This window comes from Strigops habroptila, chromosome Z (assembly GCF_004027225.2).
Source record: "Strigops habroptila isolate Jane chromosome Z, bStrHab1.2.pri, whole genome shotgun sequence".
NCBI lineage: Eukaryota > Metazoa > Chordata > Aves > Psittaciformes > Psittacidae > Strigops > Strigops habroptila.
In genome coordinates this window covers 3,735,466-3,757,855 of record NC_044302.2, presented here as the reverse complement: position 1 = coordinate 3,757,855, position 22,390 = coordinate 3,735,466, and the positions used below count along the sequence as shown (strand labels likewise).

Here is a 22,390-nt window from a genome sequence, read left to right as displayed (position 1 = left end):
CACCATTTTGAGTCCCCAGCACCCTAACTCCGAGCTGGGGACAAAACCAGGATGAGAGCAATGGTGCATTGCAAAGACCTGGCAAACTCACTGCAGGAGTGACACCCCCTAAGATAGGGCTCCTTTGGGAATTCAGTGATGCAGAGGATCCCTGGTCCTTCCAGGCATTCCAGACACCGCAGCCACTTGAGCCTGCAGCCATCCCTGGGTGCTGCTGGGATTTGGGATAGCCGCCTGCACACAATTCCCAGCCCATGGAGCAAACCCCCTTCCCAGGAAGCACCACACAAAGGCAGCCTGGCTGTGCTGCCACATGCACGTGGCATAACACAGGAGCAAAGGTGCAGGAGTTGCCTCTCCGGCTGCAGATCCCGGTTGGATCCAGGCTGGCTTCCCGCAGGTCGCTGGGAATGGCTAGCACCGGTGTCTTTCGGACTGATTAGAATTCATTCTGCATGATTTAGGACCTAATCTCGGTGAAACTCCACAGCACTTTATTAATAGCGCATTAGTGGATAATTCATGCATTGGGATGAAAAATCAGCCTGTGTTATTCTCTGGCAGGGGGGAACACGGTGTTGGGGGGGGCTCGCAGGCACGGGAAGGGGGGTACCCCACTCACCCAGCCTCATGCACCTCCCCGCTGCCACCGCATCCCGCCGAGGCAGCAGCCCTTCTGACAACTGCCACCACTCATTAATCTTGACGAGTTTTCTGCTGAATATTCTTCCACAGGCTTTCAAACCGTTCACTAATTGCAATTAATCACTTACCGAAACAGATGTCAGGAACAATGGAATTGGGAAGTCTGGAGGCTTGATAAAGCTGTCAGAGGAGCGCGCTCGTGTGGCGGCGGGTGCCAAAAGGCGCTGGCAACACCTTCCCCCCAGCCATGTGCTGGGGGGGACACGGTGACCCCGTGCTCCCCGCATGGCATCTGTCCACCCCGGCAAGGGGAAACACACAGTGAAGGGATCCAGGGGCTCTGTGTCACCCAGGGGATGGGATGGGGACATGGGTACCAGGCTTTGGTGATGGGAGGTGATGCTGGGAATGCCGTGCCGGTATCCATGCCTGCATGGCATTACCACAGACCCCACTGGCATGGCTTCACCTCATGCCTGGCACCAGGGTGGCTCGGTCTCTCCTCTCCATCGGGAATGCCACAAGGAGCCCCAGCGGGGCGTCACGTCCGCAGTGCCTCGCGCAGGCGACGGCACGTTCCCCATCCCTGCCAGACGCCGCTTTAGCACCAGCAGGGATCCAACAGCCTTCCCCGGCAGGCGCGCCGCGCTGTTTACCCATCACACATGAAAGGTGCCGCGCTGACAGCTCCGGAGACGGGAGCGAGCTCCCAGAGACACTGATGAGGCTGAGGCCATCTGAGCGCCTCCACCTCCTGCCCCTTGGAGACCTCAAAGGCCACCCCATAGGTGACCTCAGCAAGGGGGACATCCTTTGGGAACACAGTTGGGGACAGGATGGGAAAGGGAGGGCTTTCCCGGTCCCCAAGGATGCTGCACAGCCCGAGGCCACGAAGCGCAATTAGCCCTGTGTCCAGCCAGGATGGGGACACCGCCGTCGGGGACGTGACACCATCCCAAAAGGCAGAGCCCAGGGGACAAGAGCATCCTTGTGGGGCTGACACGGTGCGAGCCAAGCCCGGGGCTTGTGACCAGCGCGGCCCCGACACATGTTACAATAAATATTCCGCACAGACACCGTTCCATATGTATGATCCGGTGGGGTGATGATTTTTCTACTGATCACTGGAAGTGACAGCTGTGCGGAGAGCACGAGAAACAAAGGCACCGACTGCTCTCCCCCGTTACACTCCGCTAGCGACATGATGGTGTGACACGGAGCGGCAGCAGCTGGTGGCGCAGGGACCCGCAACTGGGACGGGACGCCTGTTAGCACCGGGCACAAAGGGGTGGCCATGGGGATGGGGTGGCAATAAGGATGGGGTGGCAATAGGGACAGGGTGGCAATAAGGATGGGGTGGCAATAGGGACAGGATGGCAATGGGAATAGGGTGGCAATGGGGATGGGGTGGAAATAAGGATGGGAGGCAATGGGGTTAAGATGGCCATGGGGACAGGGTGGAAATAAGGATGGGGTGGCAATAGGGACAGGATGGCAATGGGAATAGGGTGGCAATGGGGATGGGATGGAAATAAGGTTGGGGTGGCAATAGGGACAGGATGGCAATAAGAATGGGGTGGCATTAGGGACAGGATGGCAATGGGAATGGGGTGGCAATGGGGATGGGATGGAAATAAGGATGGGGTGGCAATAGGGACAGGGTGGCAGTAAGGATGGTGTGGCAATAGGGACAGGATGGCAATGGGAATGGGGTGGCCATGGGTATGGGGTGGAAATAGGGATAGGGTGGCCGTGGGGATAGGGTAGCAACAAGGATGAGATGGTAATGGGGACGGGTGGAAATAAGGATGGGATGGCCACGGGGATAGGGTGGCAATAAGGACGGGATGGTAATGGGGATAGGGTGGAAATAAGAATGAGGTGGCAAAAGGGACAGGGTGGCCATGGAGATGGGGTGGCAATGTGGACAGGGTAGAAATAAGGATGGGGTGGCAACGGGAATGGGGTGCCAACAGGGTGGCAATGGGGACAGGGTGGCCGTGTCCCTCTCGTCCCATCATCCCTCTCGTGCACACACAAGCACCCAGCCCCTCATCCTGCTCCCGAAGCAGCCATGGGGAGCACGGGGCCATCGCAGCGCCTGGCCCAGGCACGGTCAATATTTGCATTTGATTTGCAAGCATTTCCTCCCCCCAGGTACCGGCGGGGCCACGGCACGTACAGGAGGGAGAAGCGCTGGGTTCAGTTAATTATTAGCGAACATGCAAATTGCCCCTACATGAGATAACAATAAACACCATGATTTCAGCGAGATAAACAGCGCTTTAAATTTCCAGCAGCCTTTACTGGTGTAAAAATAAGCGTCCCTTATTTATTTAGCTCCTTTGAGAAACCGCATCAGTCCCCAAACACAGTCTTTTACTGTCAAGCTACAGTAGAAGCCTTTATAGGCAGCGAAGATCCTGACAGCTACCCCTAGCACAACCATCTTTTATTCATGCTCATAATATAAACTGTATTGCCTCGGAGACAAAAGGATTTAACTCGCTGATGGCTGGGTGGCAGCGGCCGAGTGGAGGTCTCCAATGGGGGCATGTGGCTGGGATGACTTTGCTCCAAATGGGGACATCCCACAGGGCCACCAGCTCCTCCATGGAGCCAGCACCAGGACAATCCCCACTGTGTTGGCACATCTAGGGCTCAAATACAGCCGAAATAACAATCCCCCCCCGCCAATCTCAAGTCATCAGGCAAAGCCTCCTTGCTCTGCGGCTCCGAATCCCGCCCTGCCTGCACAGAAACAGGCAGAGCAGCGGTTACAAGAGTGGTTTGTATTTAATAATGCAATTTATATTCCACTCTCAACATAAACTATTGTAAAGGCACACTAATGTAAAAATACATCTGGCTTGTCAATAGTTTATCTTCTGGATCTGCATCTAAATCCCTGGGCATTCTTGACTTATGGCTGCACCAGTGTCTAATGAATAAAAAGGTGCAAATTATAGGCCTTGCTTTAATGCTCATCATAAAATTAGATGATAGTTGCAAAAGCTGCATTCTCCTGCCCACAGTGCAGCAATGGTAAGCTATAAATAAAGCGTATTTAATGTATCCCAGCGCTGCGCAGAGCCAGGAAACAGTATGTTACTGCACAGCCTTCAATGGATCCGCCACAAGTTCAATGAAGTGATAACTGATCCATCATGTGAATTTATGTTAACTGTCTGCTCGCAAAGTCACGGCCCCAGCACTGTAAATAGCCGACAATCCTTCCAGCCTGGCCTGCCTGCCAATAAACCTGTCACCGGCAGCTTGGGAGCAGCCACCTTAGGACACCGCAGACAAACCATTACGCTCCTGGGCTTCCTCTTGGTTTTTCCATCCCTTGGTCCATGCGGCACATCGCCACCGTGCCTTGGTTTACACGCAGCCAACCCCGTGTGATGCTTTTCCACCTCCCCGGAGCTGTCACATCAGGGATGCGGGAAGGCCAGATGGGATCCAGGGGGCTGGCGGGCATGTAGGTGGAATGGCTTCTGCTCGGGTGACAGGCAAATGGTGGGAGGATGGAGGACAGGCTGGAAGCGGAGTTAGCTCCCTCTGATCCAGCGCTGTGTTGGGATGAAGAGCCAAGTGGGCACACGGAGTGGATACATCACTGCTGGGGGGTGAAAGACTAAATGCACTGTGGAAAGCATCCCCCTCCGGCAGAGATGTGTGTCCCAGAGCTGGCACCCAGAAAGCAGATGTCCCTGGGAAGATGTGGTCCCCGGGAAGGAGATGTTCCCAGGAAGATGCCCCCAGCAAACAGATGTCTTTGGGAAGGAGATGTTCCCAGGAAGAAGACATCCATGGGAGGATGTCATCCCCATGAAGGAGATGTCCCTGGGAAGGTGTCATCCGCAGGGAGGTTTCCCTGGGAAGATGATGTTCCCGGGAAGGACACATCCCTCCTTCAAGCAGCACAAAGCCAGTGGGATCCTCACCCCTCCATGCTCATGAAGGGACCCCAGCCAAAGGCCACAGCCACCCATGGGGAGCGAGGTGGCAGCCAGGGAGGGCGCAGGGACACCGAGCCCATGGGAAGCAGCGTCTGCCATCACCCATCTCTCATTAACGTGGTGCTGAGCAGCCCCTAATAATAGCAACAGTAAATTCTCCTAACCAATTCGGGTCCATTTCTATAAATAATGTAGAATCTTTTTATTTACTGACAGGTTGTAAAAGTATCAGTGAGAATAATGTGAAATCAGGCGCTGCTGAATAATTCATTGCAACAGCTCCGCTCTCCCCATCCCCGCGCTCCCCTGGCCCTGGCGTTTACACGACAGCACCTTGTGCCCGGGTTTATCTCATAAACCCCAGGACTAACGACCTGGCACTAATTCTTTATCAACCAGCGCTTTTACAGCGAGGAGAGGAGGGAGGGAAATAGAAAGGAATAAAAATAACCCTGGGTGCACCCTATAAAAGATGCATGGGCCCATGTGCGCGCCTCCGCACAGAGCCGGTGATCCCCGGCGCATTTGGCAACTCCCACCAGCAATTCCCTACAGCCCTCCAAAAATTAGTATTAATTAGCATTGCATGCAGCTCTGTGCTGGCATTCCGACTGCAGGAAGGGTGGCAAGACCCTGCTGGGACCTGCGGACATCAGCGAGATCCACAGGGGTGCAGGCAGGACCCACAGGGATGCAGGCAGGACCCATAGGGATGCAGGCAGGACCCATACGGATGCAGGCAGGATGCTCGCTGTCCCCATGCCACCCCCAGTGCTGCTGTCTTGGGCCATCAAAGGGCAGATGGGTTAAATTTAGGCAGAAAACCCAGATCACTGGAGCAGCTAATCCCTGTAACAACCTGATCCGGTGTCTCTCATCCCTCCTGCTATGCCGAGGGTGATGGAGATGGCGGGGCCCCCCCTGCAGCCTTCCCCACCATCACCACCCCAGAACAATACCTATCCACCGCTGTTTTGATGTGCGGCACAAAGCCGGGAGAGCTTTCCATGTAACATGATAAAAGCAAGTCCCCAGCCAGCACAATTATTTGATAATTCTCCCTTAACACCCATCAAATTAAAGCAATGTCCAAGGGCTGCCTGAAGTGGCACTGATAGGTATTAAACTTTAATGAGATTTAATGGCACTGCCCTACTTTTTAAGCGCTCGGGCCTACATTTATGAACATTTAATTTCCTGGGCCCTGACCTCTTTTTTCCCCCCCCTTTTCCCCACAGCCCCCCTGCCCGCACAGCTGGTTTCTGTTAGCGCTGGCAGCTGGCCCCGACCTGGGATGCTCGGGATGCTCGGACGGCCCCGAGCCGCTGGAAATCTCCAGGGATGAGATGTTGAGTCTAGCAGGAGCAGGGAGGGGGAGCCTGCAGGAGAAGGGGGGCAGATGCAATTCACCACCAGCCAAATCTATGGAATGACTTAATTAATTTGCTTCTGATGTGACACCGTGGTTTGAGGGTGCTCACTATGATGCTCCATTGCACAGCCCCTGCTGCAAACCCACCGTGCCGGGGCAGATTTGGGGGTGAGACCCCTCAAAGTACCAAACACAGCCCCAAGGCTCCAGTTTGCTGCTGCCCTCTAGTGTGTATGGGACAAGCCAGACCCCACTGTCACTTGTCACCCTCCCATGTCCCATGGGCTACTTGGCCACGGAGGATGCTGCATCTCAAGTGGGGATGGTTGCTAAGAGCTCAGACAGTCGGGGTACCAGAGAGCATCACCGGAGCATCCCGGCCTGGAGCCCCACCAGATCCCCAAAATCCTGATAATGGGGTTGCACGATCAGCACCGGGACACAGACCAGCACCGGTGAGCACCGTGCATCACCTCCTGCGCTGCAGCACGGCCTTGATGGGATACGGGATGCCACGTTTCCCTCCATGTTGGGATGCAGGTCGGAATCAGCATCCTCCAAGAGGGACTGCTGGCCTGGGTGCCACCACGGGTGAGCCCGGGGTTAGGGAAACTGAGTCACACACCACTATGGCCAGTTTCTGTGCTGGGAATGTCCCATTCCCACCTCCCCAGAACCCACACCGACTGCAGGGAGACCAGCCGCAGGAATGCAAAGGCAGGGCAATAAAAGGGAGTGTTATCAAGCCCCAGCAGAGCCGACAGCCTGCACGGTGAGCAGGAGGGAGGGAAAGGAAGAGAAAGAAGAAAAAAACCCCACCCTTAACCCCGAGATCACTTATCATTCAGGCTGCATCACGCATCCAGAAAGTGCAGACACAAAAATGTAATGTCATAACATTCGCAGTTCAATAACCTTTGCTTCACGAGACGGCTTGAACTGTCAGAGGAGCTGGAAGGTAAATATTTCAGCGCACAGGCACTGAATGCAAAGGCGTGGGGAGGGGGGTCGGCCTCGGCTTCCCCAGCTCGCCTCGACACGTTCAAATATCCCCCACCATAAATCCCGGCCGGCGCTGGGGAAAGGCCGTGGAGCGGATAAAATACGAGCAGATATAAAGCCAGACACCTTTATTGTTCGGCAAAGTCTTCCAACAAGTTATGAACCCGCAGCTTGACCCTAACCCATCATCTTGTTATACGGCGGAAACAAAGCTAGTGCCGGGAGCCAGGGCTGGAAGGGGCAGGATGCGGGTGGGAAGGAGGAAAACCCATCCTGCCTTGTCCATGAGGGATATTTGGGTGTGATTCAGCCCTCCCTGCACCCCACATCTACCATGCTCCAGCCTGATAAGAAGAGGCCCTGGCTGTCTTTTGGGAGCAGACCCGTGTTAGCCCCCTCCAAAGAGCCTCCCTGCCAGGTTATAGTGGTGCAAGATTCCAGCAGCCAGGGTTAACGGGAGCAGGACCCTGGTAAATGCCACCACAACTCTGGGTTAATGGGGATGTCTGTGCTGTGCAGCACAGGAGGAAGGAGATTGCACAGCCAGGGCGGGAGCAGGCAGGGAGCAACGGTTGCAGGAGGGGTGGCAAACAAAGAGGGCACCGGGGTGAGCAGAGATAACCCTCCACATGGAAAATCCCCCCCTTACCGTGCTGGAAAACCTGGGAACAGGCTGTGCATCCAGGGGGGTTGGATGGCAGAGCGGGAAACACCATGTGCATACAAGAGGGCTGTATGGCACAGTGGGAAACACCATATGCATCCAAGAGGGCTGCATAGAACAGCGGGAAATGCCATGTGCATCCAAAGGAGCTGCACGGCATGGCACAGGCAGGCAGCAGTGACAAACAGCTTGCACAGCCCATAGAATCATAGACTAGTTCGGGTTGGAAAGGACTGTAAGATCACCCACTTCCAACCCCCTACCATGGGGGGGTGGCACCCGCATATTCAACCATGTCACCAAAGGCTCTGCCAAAGCTGGCCTTGACCACTGCCAGGGATGGAGCATTCACTACTACATGCATGGCACACATTGCATGGCCCCCCGTGATCCAACAGCGCACCAAAAACCACGGGACAACCCCAGACACTGCACTGCGCTGGCTCTACCATGGTGCTCAGCACCCCAAACACTGCACTAGGGAGAGGACGCAGCACCCCGGCTGGCATTGCCCAAGCCCTGGCATCACCGCTACACCCCAGGGGGAGGCACAGAGGGTGGTGGAGAGGGGATCAATTCAAACATGCAGCAACAGGCACCATCGCTCCCTGCCCGAAACACCTGCTAACGCCACGCTGGCACCGGGCGAGCGCCCGCGGCGAGCAGGAGGAGCAGCGGCAGCAGCGGGGAGCACGCCAGGGCCCGCAGCAAGAAGCAGCATGTCTGCAGCTTGGCAGCACAACAGAGAGCAGGTGACAAGCGCGCCGGCGGTCGCGTTATTACAGGAAGCGAGCACGCAAGCATCTGACGCCGCTGCGCCTCCAGAAACACACACTTGACATTAACCCTCCTGCAACAAAGCGCGGGAGGGGGACCCTGCGATGGAATACGGGGAGGGCGAGGCGTCCAAGGACACCCCATCCCGGCGGCATCGCGACACACGCGTCGCGGAGCGAATCCCGATGGAGTCAAAATACACACGTGTGCGTGCACAAACATTCCTCCTGGGCAAACAGGCCCCACAACAACAGAATTAGCCGTCCCCCTGAGCCCGCTCCCGTGCTGACCCACTCCTTCTGACACAGCAATTAGAGGCAAGCATTAATATTTCAGTATTGCTGGCTCTGGAGAAGGGAAATCAAATAGAAACGCCGATGTGCCGGCAGCGCGTCAAGATCCCGCTCCAGCGGCCTCAAACCCCGCTGCAGAAGAGGGTCCTGAGGCATGCCCGCACCACTGGGGACATTGGGGGGCATCGATGCTATGAGAAGAACCCCTTTTCTGGGCCAAATGAGAGTGAGCAAATGGTGAGCAAGGAGCGAGCAAGAGGTAAGCAAGCAGCAGTGATGCTCCCAGGGAGGATGGGGGGCTTCAAAGGGACCCTGGCCCCATGCTTTAGGGGGGCACATGGGGCTCCCTGCTCTCTCGCAGCCATAAAAGCACCCGCAGCAGGATGCTGGGGGGGGGGGGGGGGGATGACACACACATACATGCAGCCTGGCCCCACCATCCCAGGAGTCACCCCTGGCCCCGCGGGCGCTAAGAGGCAGCGCCGGCACAGCAAAGAGGATTTACTGCTCAGCACAAGGGGCTTTTGAGGCAATAACTTTCCCTCCTCTTGACTTAAACGGATTTTAAACTTCAAAAAGCACAGAGGGGGCAGGCTGCCAAGCGGCTGCCCCCCCCGCCCCCCAAAGGGACCGACCCCGGGTGCTGGGGGGCGGGCTGCAAGCCCAACGGCCAAGGCAGATAAGGGCGATGGGGGCCGTGCTGCCCGCCCTCCCTTGCAGAAGGCTCTGTGATAAGGCAGTCGCTGTTATCAGAGAGCTGGGGCGCGCTTCCTCCCATGCAACCGCCAGCAGCACCGGGCTGGGGGGACATGGGGACACCATGGGGGACACACACACATGGGGTGGCCCCAGGGCCCAGCAGCCAAAGCACGAGGCACGGCAAAGGCTATTTGAAGGGCAATCCCACTGGCAGCCTGCCCGGGAGGCTGCGGAGTGCCAAGCGCTATCCCAGAGGCCCTTTCCTGGATGGGAGCTAGGGATTGGATCCCCCCACGCACACCCCAGGGTACCCCATCACGCTGCAGGGGGGTGATGCACGTGAGTACCGCCGGCATATGGGGGTCTAGGATGGGTAGTCCCACCAGAATGTAAAGGGAAGGGCAGGCAAAGGCCGTTTCCCCCTGCCCACGCTGTGACCCCAAACGTCACAGCCAGGGCTGGCAGCAATAGCAGGGCTTGGGGACAGAGGTGTGACCCATGGCACTGTGCCCCATAGCGTGGGGTGTGAGCACCAGCACCTTACACCCCACTAGAGCACAGTGGCAAAAGCCCTTTAAGCACAGGCCCCCCCCAAAAAAACCCCAACCTGGCTGCGACCAGACGCCAGGGTGAGGGGCAGCACCCTAGAGGGGAACCAGAGGAAGGAACAGGAGAGCGTAGATTAAACATAATGCTTCCCCCTTCCCTCGAGCTGCCCCCCAACCTGCAGCCCTGCGCTGTCAGGAAGCCATCAACCACCCTGCGCCCCACAGCCCCCCCCGGCAGCCTGGCCCCCCGCCAAAGCCACTGTCTCCGCTGTAATGCTCCCTTGCCCTGCAGCCAACACACACACGCGTGCGCTCGCACCCAGCTCCCCCTATACACGCACCGGGCGTGCACGCTCGTGCATGCACACACGTGCACGGACCCACAGGGATGTGCACACGCATGTACGCCCTGCAAAGGGAGCACGGTCAGCGCCTGCTGCTTGCACCAGGGTTGTGCAACACACGCGTGTGCACACAGATGGGCCCCCTATATACGCGCATACGCCCCGCTGCCCGCCCCGCCACCGTCACACCCAGGTTACACCGAGCGGTGCCAAGCGCACACGCAGCCCGGCGCACGCTCGCACACCCACAAACCACACGGGCTCACCCCGCTGCGCACGCGCGCGCTCGCAGGAAGAGACATGGGCTTCCCGCTGCCTTTTCCCTCCATTAACTCCCTCCCTGGATCCCAATGGGCACACACGTAGCATCCCGGCACCCACTCCTGTGCCCCTTCTTGCCCTGGCTCAATGCTGGAGGAGGAGGAGGAGGAGGAGGAAGAAGAAGAGAGACAGGCACTCGCCCTTGCTGCTCCAAGGGCTGGCAATGGGTTGTCCCCAAGGGTTTGGGGACAGCAGCAGGGCGCTGGCAAAGGCTCCACCATGCAAAGTAGTGAGTCGGACAAGGCAACAACACGGTGAACCAGCAGGCCCCAGGACGAAGGGCAAGGCAGGCAGCGCAGGCAAGGGTGGAAGAGCCAGGATGGAGCACAGCAATAAACACAGCGGCAGACAATGGGCCGGGTGAGATGCCGAGGCCGCGGCATCACCCCGATGCGGTGCCAGGGCTCCCCGCCATGGGGCTGCGGGCTCGGGGAGCAGCATGGGCTCTCCTGGGTATCCAGGAGCATGGGGAATCTAAGAGCTGCCCGCTCAGGTGGAGCGGTGTGTGGGTAAACTGAAGCACGGTCCTGTGGCACTTGGATTGGGATGTGTACCACGGCAGGGCAAGGAGATGTGCCAAGGTCAGTGGTGCTGGCTGAGCCCCCAGCACCCTGCTAGCCCATGGGATGTGCTCCCCCCATATAACAACCCAAAGCGTGCTGGTGGCATTGGGAACATGGGGATCAAGCACCTCAACACTGGACCCTGAGTCTGCAGCACCCAGTGGGTCTCATCTCCCATTACCATCAGCCTGCTGGATCCCCAGCTCCAGGGGAACCTCCATCACACCGTAGGGCCCCATAACCCACACACAGTGGGGTCCCCCAACCTAAGGTGACCTCTGTCCCCCAAACAACAGTATCCCCGGACCCCAGGGCGACCTTCACCCTTCCCACAATGGGTCCCCCAAGCCAAAGGCCACCTCCATCCGCACATCCCCCAACCTCAGGGTGCCCTCCATCCCCCAAACAACAGTGTCTCTCAGGCCCAGGGTGACCTCAGCCACAGGGAACCCCAACTGCAGGGTGGCCTCAGCCCCCCACACCATGATGTCCCCCGGGCCCAGGGTGACCTTGTCCCTTACACCACGGGTTCCCCTGGGCCCAGGGTGACCTCTGTCCCAAACACAACAGGATACCCCATCTCCAGGGTCACCTCCATCGCCACACCACAGGGTCTCCCAAACCCAGCACGACTACAACCAGGGGGTCCCCCAACTCCACGGTCACCTCCATCCCTTCACCACGGGGTCCCCCAACCCCGGGGTGACCTCTGCCCCCCCATGCCGTACCCCCCTAACCAGGAACAGAGGCAAAGGTGCTGAGTTGGAAGTCTGCAGGCAGCCCATCACCCCCATCGCACCCCCCACCGCAGCCCCCACAACCGGGGGGCAACTCCCGTTTCGCCCTTCTCCTCCTCTCCCGGGATGGGGGTACCGGGGAGCGGGGTGGGGGGGGTCAACACTCACCCGCGGGCCGCGCCGTCCAGCGGGGGCTGCGCTCGTCCATGGGCAGAGCGGCGCAGGGCGCGGAGCCGAGCCGAGCCGTGCCTAACCCCGCCGCTTCCTGCTTCCCTCGGCGCCCGCCCGCCGCCCCGGGAGCCGCACGGCTGGAGCGTGACTCACCGGGGGCCGGGCCGGGCAGGGCAGGGCCCCGACGGGGCGGGAGAGGCGGGGGGCGGGGGTATGTGGAACGGACGGGGACAACGGGGGACGGGGGGTTGGTACCGTCGACACAATGGGAGGGAGCAATTGGGGGGTGTCCCCTAAAAGGGATGATGGGGAAGGAAAAGGGGGATCCCCCCAAAGTGGGAGGCGCGGTGCGTTGGGGATGGGGGACCCCCTCTATGGGGTGCGGGTGAGGCATTGGAGCAAGGGGAAGTGCTGCCAAGAATTGGGGTGATGGGGTGACAGCGCTGACCACAATACATAGGACACCACCACCCCACCTCCCCAAAATGCAGATCTGGGGGGTGCCTGTGTCAGGCGGCCATGGAGGGGTTGGGGTGGCATTCGGTCCTTTGACCCCTATCCCAAAACTCCTTGGCAGTCCAAACAGGGTTTGGGACACAAAGTCCTGGTGTGTGGACCCTGAGTCCTGGTCCTGTGGAGATTAAGGGGGGACAGTCCCCTCTGTGCACCCTGATGCCCCATGCACCCCCCTGCACTGGGGATGGGAACAGCACTGTCCCCTCCAGTGTGGAACGTGGTGGTCACCCCTGTGCCACCCCACCATCGCCCCATGGGCTCCGAGTTCAGAGCCACCAGTGAAACGAGCCGGGTAGGGCTCAGCCCAGCTGCAAGCAGAGAAGGTTGCCAACCATGTACTGGCCATGAGAATCCATTCCATGTGCCGGACAGGCTCCAACATGCTGGACCCCGACCATCCCCAGGCAGAGGGGAGGAATGTGATCCCGGAGCTGCTGGCCATGAACTTGCATCTCTGTGGGAGGAGATGCAGGCCGCAACAGGGACATCCAGGCATTCCCAAGCAAGCTGCCACTCACACACCCACCCGTCCAAGCCCCTTCCCAGCTCACCCTCACCTCCGATTCCCCTCCATCCTCCTCCTCCTCTTCCTCCAACAGGCCCCTGTGCCTCCCGCAGCCCTCCTCGCCGCCAGCGTGTTCTCTCCCCCCTCCATCTCCCTTTTCCCGTTCTATTTTAAATTTTTATTGCATTCTTTTTAAAGAATACGGAGGAACAAATGCCCTTATCAGCAATTCTCACAAGGTATAAAGAGCCGCTTTTATCTCCCTGCCTTTACTAATCTAGAGCGAGCCAATGCCTGTTAATTTTTTAATTTTCCTAGTGAATGCATTTGTGGCTTTGTCAGCATCCACACGCACGCTTCCCCTCCGCATCCCAGCCCAGTGACCCTGTCAAGGGATTGCCACCGTGCATGGCAAGCGTGGCTCATGGTTTTGCAACCACGAAGGAGTTTGTGAGCTGGTTCATCCTCGTGTGTCACGCAATGCTTACAGGGACACCCTGGGATGTGCCACGGGCTGGGAAGACCCAATATATAGTGGTACCCAAGGGACGACAGCCCGGCTCTGCCTGGCCATAGTGCAGAAGGAACAGTGGAAGGGGGTGATGCCAGAGTGGGTCTCCATCCTCAGCACGGGGATGGATTCCTGCGCCAAACCATCACCATCACCCGCTCCAATGGGGTCCCTATGGGGCACAAAGGGGGTTTCACCCCCGTTCCCCCCCACCCCCTAGGGAAGGAAGGGCAGGCACAGGCTGCCCGCACACCAGGGCTGGGAGCGCCGGCAGCCGGCCGCGGTGCACAGATGAGATGTGGCAGGCGTGTAACAAGCCATTAGTCACTGTCACCTTTGCCCGGCAGCCACTGGCAGGGTAATAAATCCCGAGCCGACTCCGGCAGGCCCGTTCCAGGCCACGGCTCCCAGCTTGCCTCCGCGACGCTGTGAGCAGCTTGCAAATGCATCCCGGCCCCCTGACCCCCATCTCCCCGGGGGGGGGGACGACACACACAGAGCCTTGCGGGGTCCCAAACCATGTGGGGCTGACTGATGGCCAACACAGGGCACTGTGTCCCCACGTAGCGCCCCTTCCTTATGGACACAAGGGATCACAAATCACCCCACCAACGCTCGCTGCACGCCCCAGCTCCCTGCATGCCCCGATTCCCTGCACGCCCCAGCTCCCTGCCCCGCTGCACCTTGCGGTTCCGGCTCTCCCCAGCCCAACGCCAGGATCTGGCACCGGCGGTTGCTGCCGGATCAAAGCAGCCTGGCGTGGCACAGCACGGTACGGCGCGCCCGCCGGGAAGGGCTGGCAAACAAGCCGGTCCGGGGAGGCAGCAGGCGGGAAGCACGCATGATACCTCTCCCAAAAAATGCTGCCGCTCCTGATGGACGGGGCGGCCGAGTCCCGGGAGCCGCGGCACAGCCCAGCCTCGGGGGGCCCCCCCCAGCTCCCCACTGCGGCCAGCCCAGCGCCAGGGCTGTCCCTGGCACCCATGGCCTGACTCACGGCCCCGGGGATGATAGGCAGGGACTGAGGTGCCGTTGGGGTCACCTCCCTCATAGGGAGGGTTTCAGAGCCCCAAACCACTGGGCAAAAGCCCTTTGTTGGGTGACCCAAACCGCGGTGGCACACACCAGGAATGATGGTGCACCAAGGGACAACCCTTGGGGATGACATCCCCACAACCCCCAGCATCACTTACTTGTGGTTCCGGCGTCGGTGCTCTCCACATCCAAAGCTGTCCGCTGACCGACGTCCAGGGCAGTGCCACCACCCGTCCCCGGGCTCTCCCCAGCGCTGGTCACCCGGTGCCGGGGCTCACCAGCCACAGGCTTGATGGCGACTGTCTCAAGGGACGATGAGGACGCCTGGAACAGAAGCAGGACAGAGACTCAGCGCCTTTCCCTTCCCTTCGGGGCCACAGGGCCAGGGGGACTGTGGAGCACAGACACAAGATGCTTTTGTTTTCCTGCCGGCCGGTGCACGTGGCCGGCGCGGGGAGCCGCACGCCAGCCCGCGCCGCGGGGCTACAGCTGGATCCGGCCGATGGCTCCCAGACAAGAAAGGCTGGAGAAGGGAGGGGAAAGGACATGAATCAAAGCGGCGTCCCCTCGCTCGCCGGCGGCAGCTGGCCGGTTAGGCAGCTCCTGATTACTCAACTGGGCAGTGTTTATACTCCAGATCAACAACCCCCCGTTGCCTTCCCTGCCGGGAGAGGCGAGGAAAAACGTGCTCCAGGGATGGGGATGGTGTTGGCATCGCTTTGAGATCAGGTTGGGGACGGTCCCCCGCTCCCTGACGCCCGGGGTGCTGCTGTGGTTCAGTGTTTAGTTGTAGCTGTCACCGCACAGGTACACAGCTTGGGCTGTCACCTTTAATAAAGCAACAGCCAGCATCCCAGCGTCACCATGCTGCTCTGGGACACACACACACGGACAATCTGTGTGCCACCCACCCCAGGCACACAGCAGGATGAGGGTGTCCTTCCCTCCTGCCACAGGGGACATCCATAGGGTGTGCCGTGCTCCTGATTTCAGGACAGAAGCACCAGGGCTGCAGCACGGTAAGGCTTTTATATTGATCCCGTTTTCCTTTGGATTTAGTCCTATAAATGCGGAGACCCAAAGCGAGATGGGTGGTAGGTGCGTTTTGTGCTGGGAAGCCCTTAGACTCAATGAGCCACGCACGCGAGCGGACATATAAATTTGCCATTTGCTTCCTGGAAAGGTTTAATTTATGGAGTCCATATGGCAGCGCCGCACAACCGTGAGCGCTCGGCACATCCCGCGAGTCCTCGAGTGCCACCAGGTCCCAGCTCCAACTGGCGAGGTGCCACCAGCTGCCCCGGACATGGCAGGGATGCTCTTCTCTTCCCCACTGATTAACAGAAGGGGATGTTCACAGCAAGCAGGGGACAAGCCCGGGGACCATTCCCCATCCCCAAAAGCTTAGCGTGACATCCTTGGAGATGGCACGGACATCTCCCCAGGGTCCCAGTGGGAGTGCCGTGCCAGCTCTCCTCCTCCCGGGGTGATGCCACCGGTGGCAGCAGGCAGCAATCCCCTACCTGTGGGCACGGGAAAGCGCTGGGGCGCACTTTGATACCCGGAGCAACTAATCATTAATTAGCGTTAATCATCCCCCGTCATGCACCACGGCAGCATTGGGCAAGACGCAGTCAGGGAGCCATGGGCCAGGCTGTGGTTGTGGTGGGGAAGGTGGATTTTGGCTCCCCACGGAGCCCCACAGCACTCCAGGCCCCAACGCACCCATCAGCCCCCTGTTTTCCTGCTGGGGGATGCTGAGACCCCAAAGTACGGGACATGGGTCCTACCTGCCCAAGGAGCAGCCGGAATCCGTCCCCCCTCCCTGTTTGTACCCCCAAGAACCCGCCAGGCAGCAGCCGGAGCCAGCATCGAGCACCGGCCACCTCCTTGCTTTAACTTCACCCCGCGCTATCTGTCAGCAAATCATCCCCGGTTACACAGATAAGGAATAATTGATGCAAAGGAGCCATCTGTTTGCGAACACGGAATATCTGCTCAATTAGGAGGGATCTGTCCACCCAGATAAAGCATCGCAGCAGCCTCTCAGATGGGGAGGGGAGGTCTTCCTCCCCAACCACATCCTCAAAGACTCACCCCCAATTAGAGGTGAGCGGGTTGATCTGGGTGCTAATTTGCTAAGCAGCACCCCAAGGGCCTTGGGCAGAGGCCAGGAGGGAAGGGTGCTCTGCCACCAAGCGCTGAAATTGAAGGGGAGGGCTGACAGCTCCCCCATGTCTCTCCGTGGTGATGCTCAGCCCATCCCAGCTTGACGCATCCCCATGGATGGAGAGAGGGGACAAGCAAACGTGCCTGGGAATGGCACTGAGCTGAGGCCATCCTGCTCGTTGCATGGGTGGCTGCCTGCAGAAACACACACATGGAGCCTGCACGCAGGCAGAAGGGCTCAAGGACAAGCCTGAACAGCTCACAGCACACACCGGCATGCACAGCCCCGGTAGGGCCACAGGGCACAGCCCCGAGCAGCATCCAGGGTGTAGCAAGGTGACATCAATGTGACATCGCTCTATGCTGTTATTAACAGGGGAAAAAACGAGCTGGCATGCAGGTCAGGATGGCAACACAGCGGAGATGGGTAGGGAGAGCAGGGCAGCTCTAGAGGTGACAAAAACAAGGCAGAAAAGGCTCCAACCGGAGCTGCCCCACAGCATGGCACTCCCTCAAACCCCACTGTGTGGCATCTGCCTCTGCCTACCCTATCAGGCCCTTGGTAAGAAGGATGTGGAGAGCTCCAGCTGGGTCAGAACATAGATGGTGGCCTTAAGGGATAGGCATAGAGGCAATGCCAGACCCCACGTCACCCGTGCCCCCCATCACCAGCACAGCGGTGCTATGGTGCCCCATGTGCCCTCGGCTCGGTGCCCAGGGCAGCAGCCTGCAGGCAGGGGACAGGACGGCGACAAGGGCAGGGAACGGTGTCCCCAGGTACGTCCTTCCCTGCCAAGGGCACATTCCTTCTGCTCCCGTCATTGGGATAATACCTGCTGTGGAACTCAGCTTGGCTCTCCCCGCTGGCCCTGGCTTTGGGACGGTGGTGACAGAGCAGGAAAGCAAAGGGCTGTGGCAGGTCTCTGGTGAGGGATCCGGCAAGCAGGCAGCCACACCGGCGTGTTTCCTGTGCCTTCGGGACACCAGAAAACACGCTTCCCCATTCCACCTCCCCTGTGCCTCGCCTGCTGCTGGGGCAGGCTGCAGCACGCGCAGCGGCGATGCTGCCCATGGGATGCTGCCCATGGGGATGTTGCCCACAGGGATGTTGCCCATGGCAAAGCCCCCTCCACTCCAGCAGCATCGTGCCCGTGCAGCCCAAACCTCCACCCTTTGGGGTGGCAGAACCCTAGAAAACCCCCATGCTCCCAGCAGCCAAGCACTAGGGATGGATGCGGTCATGGTTCTTCACCTCTTGGCTGGCATCACCACAGCAAGCACCAGCACAGCTGCGCCAAGCGATGGGTTTTGGCACAGCCTATGCAAGCTCCCATAGGCGAGCAAGGGGAGGATGCTCAGCACAGAGGAGCCGCATCCTGCACCTCAGAGGGATGCAGAGAGCTGGCTGCAGAAGAAGGAGCCTCGGCACGGGGGGAGCAGCACACCCCAGCACACGGCTGCAAGGCTTGTGTGGGGATGAACCAACCCTGCCTTTCAACCCCGGCATTCCCCAGGCCTGTGAGGCCGCACTTGAATTAAAAGGTGGTTTTGGAGTGCTTTCGGCTGCAGGGAGCAGGCTCCCCCCGGCTCCCTTTGTTGCTGAGGCCACTGAGCCCCCTGGCTCCCGCTGGGGCTTTATCACCACCACCGCAGGCACAGCCCCTGCTGCGTGTTCACCCAAGTGCTTTCAGCTGCTCTTCCCTCCGGGAACCCTTTGCTTTCCGCCTCCTCACCTTCATCCTCCTCCAGGTGGCCTGAATCCAGAGGGTTTTCCCCCCAAAAGCAGGCTGTTCCCGGAGACCTGGCACAGCGGGGGTCTCTGCCACCACAATGGGAGCCCACAGGAGGGGTGGTGGCTGGATCTGCGCATCCCCACCAGTGCCACCGTGTTTAAAGTTTCTCAGCCGTGTTTGCAGGCGGAAAGTTAGAACCTGCAATTACAGCTGTGCTAACCCCTCATTAAAAACAGGGGGGGGGGGGGGGAGAGAGAGAAAAAATGGGAAAGAAACAAAAGCCTCCAGAGACAGACACGCACACGGTGCCGTTAACCCTTCCTAAACTGGGGATGTGCCCAATCCAAGTGGCCCTATACAAAACCGATACGGCTCCAAGGATGCTTCGCAGCGGTGACGGGGAGCCGGTGGTGACACCGTGCGCTGGATACCAGCCGATCCATGTCAGCCCACGGGCATCGCTGCCCACCTTGCTCCATGCACCGGGTTCTGGTGCAGCGATGAAGCCGGTGGTGCCCGTGGTGCCGTCGGCGCCCGCGTGGGCACGGCTGCGGCGGTGCCGGAGCCGTTTGTCACGGCGGGGCTGCGGTTGTTGCTGGCTCTCCAGCAGCGACACCGTGACGCCTGCTGCAGGAGCCCACACAATATGTTCGCACTCATCTCGCAGCTGCCCCCAGACAGCCCGAGGTGCCGCGCTCCTCCCCGGCGCGGGGGCCGCGCTGTGCCGGCACTGCCGCGGCGAGCCCAGGCAGGCGGGCACCGGCAGCGGCGGAGGGGGCTGGACAGGCAGCGGCGGAGACTGTGGTCAGACTGGATGCCACATGGGGAGACCATAGTGGAAACGCCGCCGGCACTGGGGTGGGATGCGCTGGTGGTCACCCCCACCCCCCCCAATTCCCGAGCACCCCATGGCTGTGCCATAAGCCTGGGGGGAACACAAGGAGGGGGTCCCCCCTATCCCCGCAGCCCCCCCTGCACCGCGCCGCTCAAAGCTGCTTTAGGGGTGGAGTGTGGCAGCCCCCTGGAGCCCGTCCCCAGCAAGGGCCTGACCCGTATTCCCCCTCCTTGTGCCCCTATCCCTGGGGAGCAGTGGGTTCTGCGTCGACCTCCCGCCGCCCCCCCCCCCCCCCCCCCCCCCCCGGCGACACCATCTCACCCACTGCGGCCGCAGCGGCTCTGACAGCCAGCTAACGAGCTGCAGGCAGCAATTTGGGTTATATATAGCCCCAAAGTGACTGCATCTAATTGCTCCAGCACGCACGGCCATGCCGCGGGGTCCGGGTGATGGGCACGGGTGGCACAGGCTCACCCCCCCCCCCCCACACACACACCCGGTGTGACTCCCCAGGGGCTGTTGCGGTGCGAGCATCGCTCCATCCCATGCCAGCCCCAAGCAGTAGTGCTGCTCTCAACAGCTTTGTGCCGCACCATAAGCGGCTTTGCCTAAAGCCGCCGTCCCAACCCGTCCCAGCCAGGGACCCTAAGGAGCTTTTGTCCCCTCTTATTAATGGGTTTTGGCCGCGGGGGGGGGGATGTATGTGTGCAGCACCCAGTCACTCCTTTCCACATCCCGCAGGCTCCAACCAGCTGCTCCGGCACCCCCGGGAGAAAGGGCTGGATGGAAGGAGGGAGAGGTTGGTCCTGCCACCGGCCCCCCCCAAGCCCTTTGTGGCAGCGCCGTCCCCTCGCAGCAGCTGCCAGGCGAGGCGGCGGGCGCGCAGATGCAGCCGTGGTGCGTGTGTATGTGTTGTGTGATGGTGTTTTGCCGAAGGGGGGGGTCCCCCGCAGCGGCTCCCCACGCCGCGGCAGGGCGAGAGGCGTCCCCCCCGCCGGCGGGGAGGGGAGCCGGAGCCCAAATTGTTTGCCAGCTTCCTCGAGACGGCACAATGGAGGGCGCGCAGGCGGATCTGGGGTCAGGGGTGAGAGCAGCAATAAGTGGTTTATGCCTTTTGTGAAGAGGCTGAACTGACAGCTCGCTGGATTAACAAAGACGTCCTCTGTTCCCGGGCAGGTCATGTGGAAAGCGCTGCGCCGACCCCTGTCACTTCTTTTTTTTGCAAGAACAGACATTTGTTCGCCGGCGAACAGGGAGGTGATGGAGGGGGAGGCGGGGGGCACGCAGACGCTCGATCCCGGCTTCCCTACAGTTCCTCCGGGGCTCGGAGCGCAAGGGACCGGAGGCTGATCGCTGCTCCGGCAGCCCTGGGTACACCGCGGCCCCTCCCGTGCCTCAGTTTACCCAGATGGTGGGATGAGCGGTGCATGAATGCCAGCACCTCCACACACCACTGCCTAGGTGGTTCTGGGTCCAACATCACCCCAGTTCCACACCGAGAGCCCCCCATGCTCGCTACACCATCACCCCAGGGCCAGGATGGGTGGACAGGATGGGACCCGCACCCTGCTCGGTGCCAGAGCAGCTCCTGTCCCATCATGGGGACACACAGCTCTCTCTTATGACTGCCGACCCCTGCCAGGCTGGGAAATGGTCCCTCGCCCCTGCTTTCAAGGTAGGGAAACTGAGGCAGGGGAGGCTGTGAGCATCCCATCCATGCACATCCATGCCCATCCCCTGGGACTGAAAGGGGATCTGGCTCTGCAGCGAACAATCAGCCCTCTCAAATCCACCAGGATTCCCCCAAGGCTCTGCAGCACAGAGCCTTCACCGTCATCATTAGGCTTCAGAGTAAACAGCTGAAATAGTGCCATCCACACTGAGACAAACTACCCTGGTCGGACCAGAGACCCTCCTAGCCTCTATTGTCCCTGCAGCTCCCAACACGCCACAGCCCCAGCTCCACACCAGCACTGCCTGTGTCCCACTGGGACCACGGCGTGTGGGGTTGGGAAGGGAGGGATGCAGCCCGCTGTGGGCTGCAGACACCCTATGGGACACACTGCTGCTCAGCCCTGGGACCCTGCTCCATCCCCTGCGCTCCCCATCCCAGGTACTCACAGCATCCAGATCACCCGCCTCCAGCTCCAGAGCTGCCGGGCAGTCAGTGGCCACCGTCCCCTTCCCGTCACCCTAAATACCTGCCATGGGGAGAGGTGGCTGCCCCAAGGGGCTTTTCCCTCTGGAAAATCCCACCCTCCCCACAGCAGCTCATGTTTTCGGGGCATTCCCACACGTGCAAAGCCCCACGACGCACGTGAAGGTAAACTGAGGCAGGGAGAAGCAGCCGGATGGGGATGGGGGACCCCATCCAGCTCAAGGGGGGCACATCACAGCACTCACACGCCTGCCTTGGCGAGGGCCACACACCATCCAGGCAATCAGCTTGTGCTGAGGCATTAAAGTCTCAATCCTCACCGTGTCCCCCCCTTCTTCATCCAGCGGGCAGCTTAGCGCCGGTTCTCAGCTCCCTCCTGCCATCTAAAGACGGACTTACCGCCAAGTCCAGCGCTTCGTTAAGCCGCAGATTAAACACACACCATCTGCAAGGGGAAACTTTAATGCAGGGTGATACCTGCAGCACACACTCTGTCGTGTCACCGTGCACCTTGGGCACAGACAAAGCCCCGTGGTGCCACCGAGTCCTTGAGTGGCACCAGGACTCTCAGCAGGGATTCTGAGGGCTTTGCATACCCACACTGGATGTCTCCATCATTCCTGTTGTCCCTTCCTAGCATAGACCCACAAGGACCCATGCCTGGCACCCCCAGGCAGGGGATACCCAGGTACTTGGGGCAGAACAGCCATCACCCCGCCTGGTTAATTACTTTAAGTGATTACAAGTCTTCATCAGGACAGATTAGACCCTGCAGACGGGTCTAATTCCCCCACATCCTTCTTCCCACAAGAGGCCCTGCCTTGTCC

The 22,390-nt window shown here is 59.9% G+C and overlaps 1 protein-coding gene across 3 annotated transcripts in view; it reads right to left on the bottom strand.

Annotated features, from left to right (window-relative positions):
• GSE1 (Gse1 coiled-coil protein) overlaps positions 1-22,390 on the bottom strand; it is a 101,139-nt gene that overhangs the window by 52,470 nt on the left and 26,279 nt on the right. For all 3 annotated transcript variants that reach the window (XM_030470483.1, XM_030470482.1, XM_030470485.1), the window contains exon 2: positions 14,827-14,992. In XM_030470483.1, the coding sequence (XP_030326343.1) occupies positions 14,827-14,992 (166 nt within the window). The remainder of the gene's footprint in view (positions 1-14,826; positions 14,993-22,390) is intronic.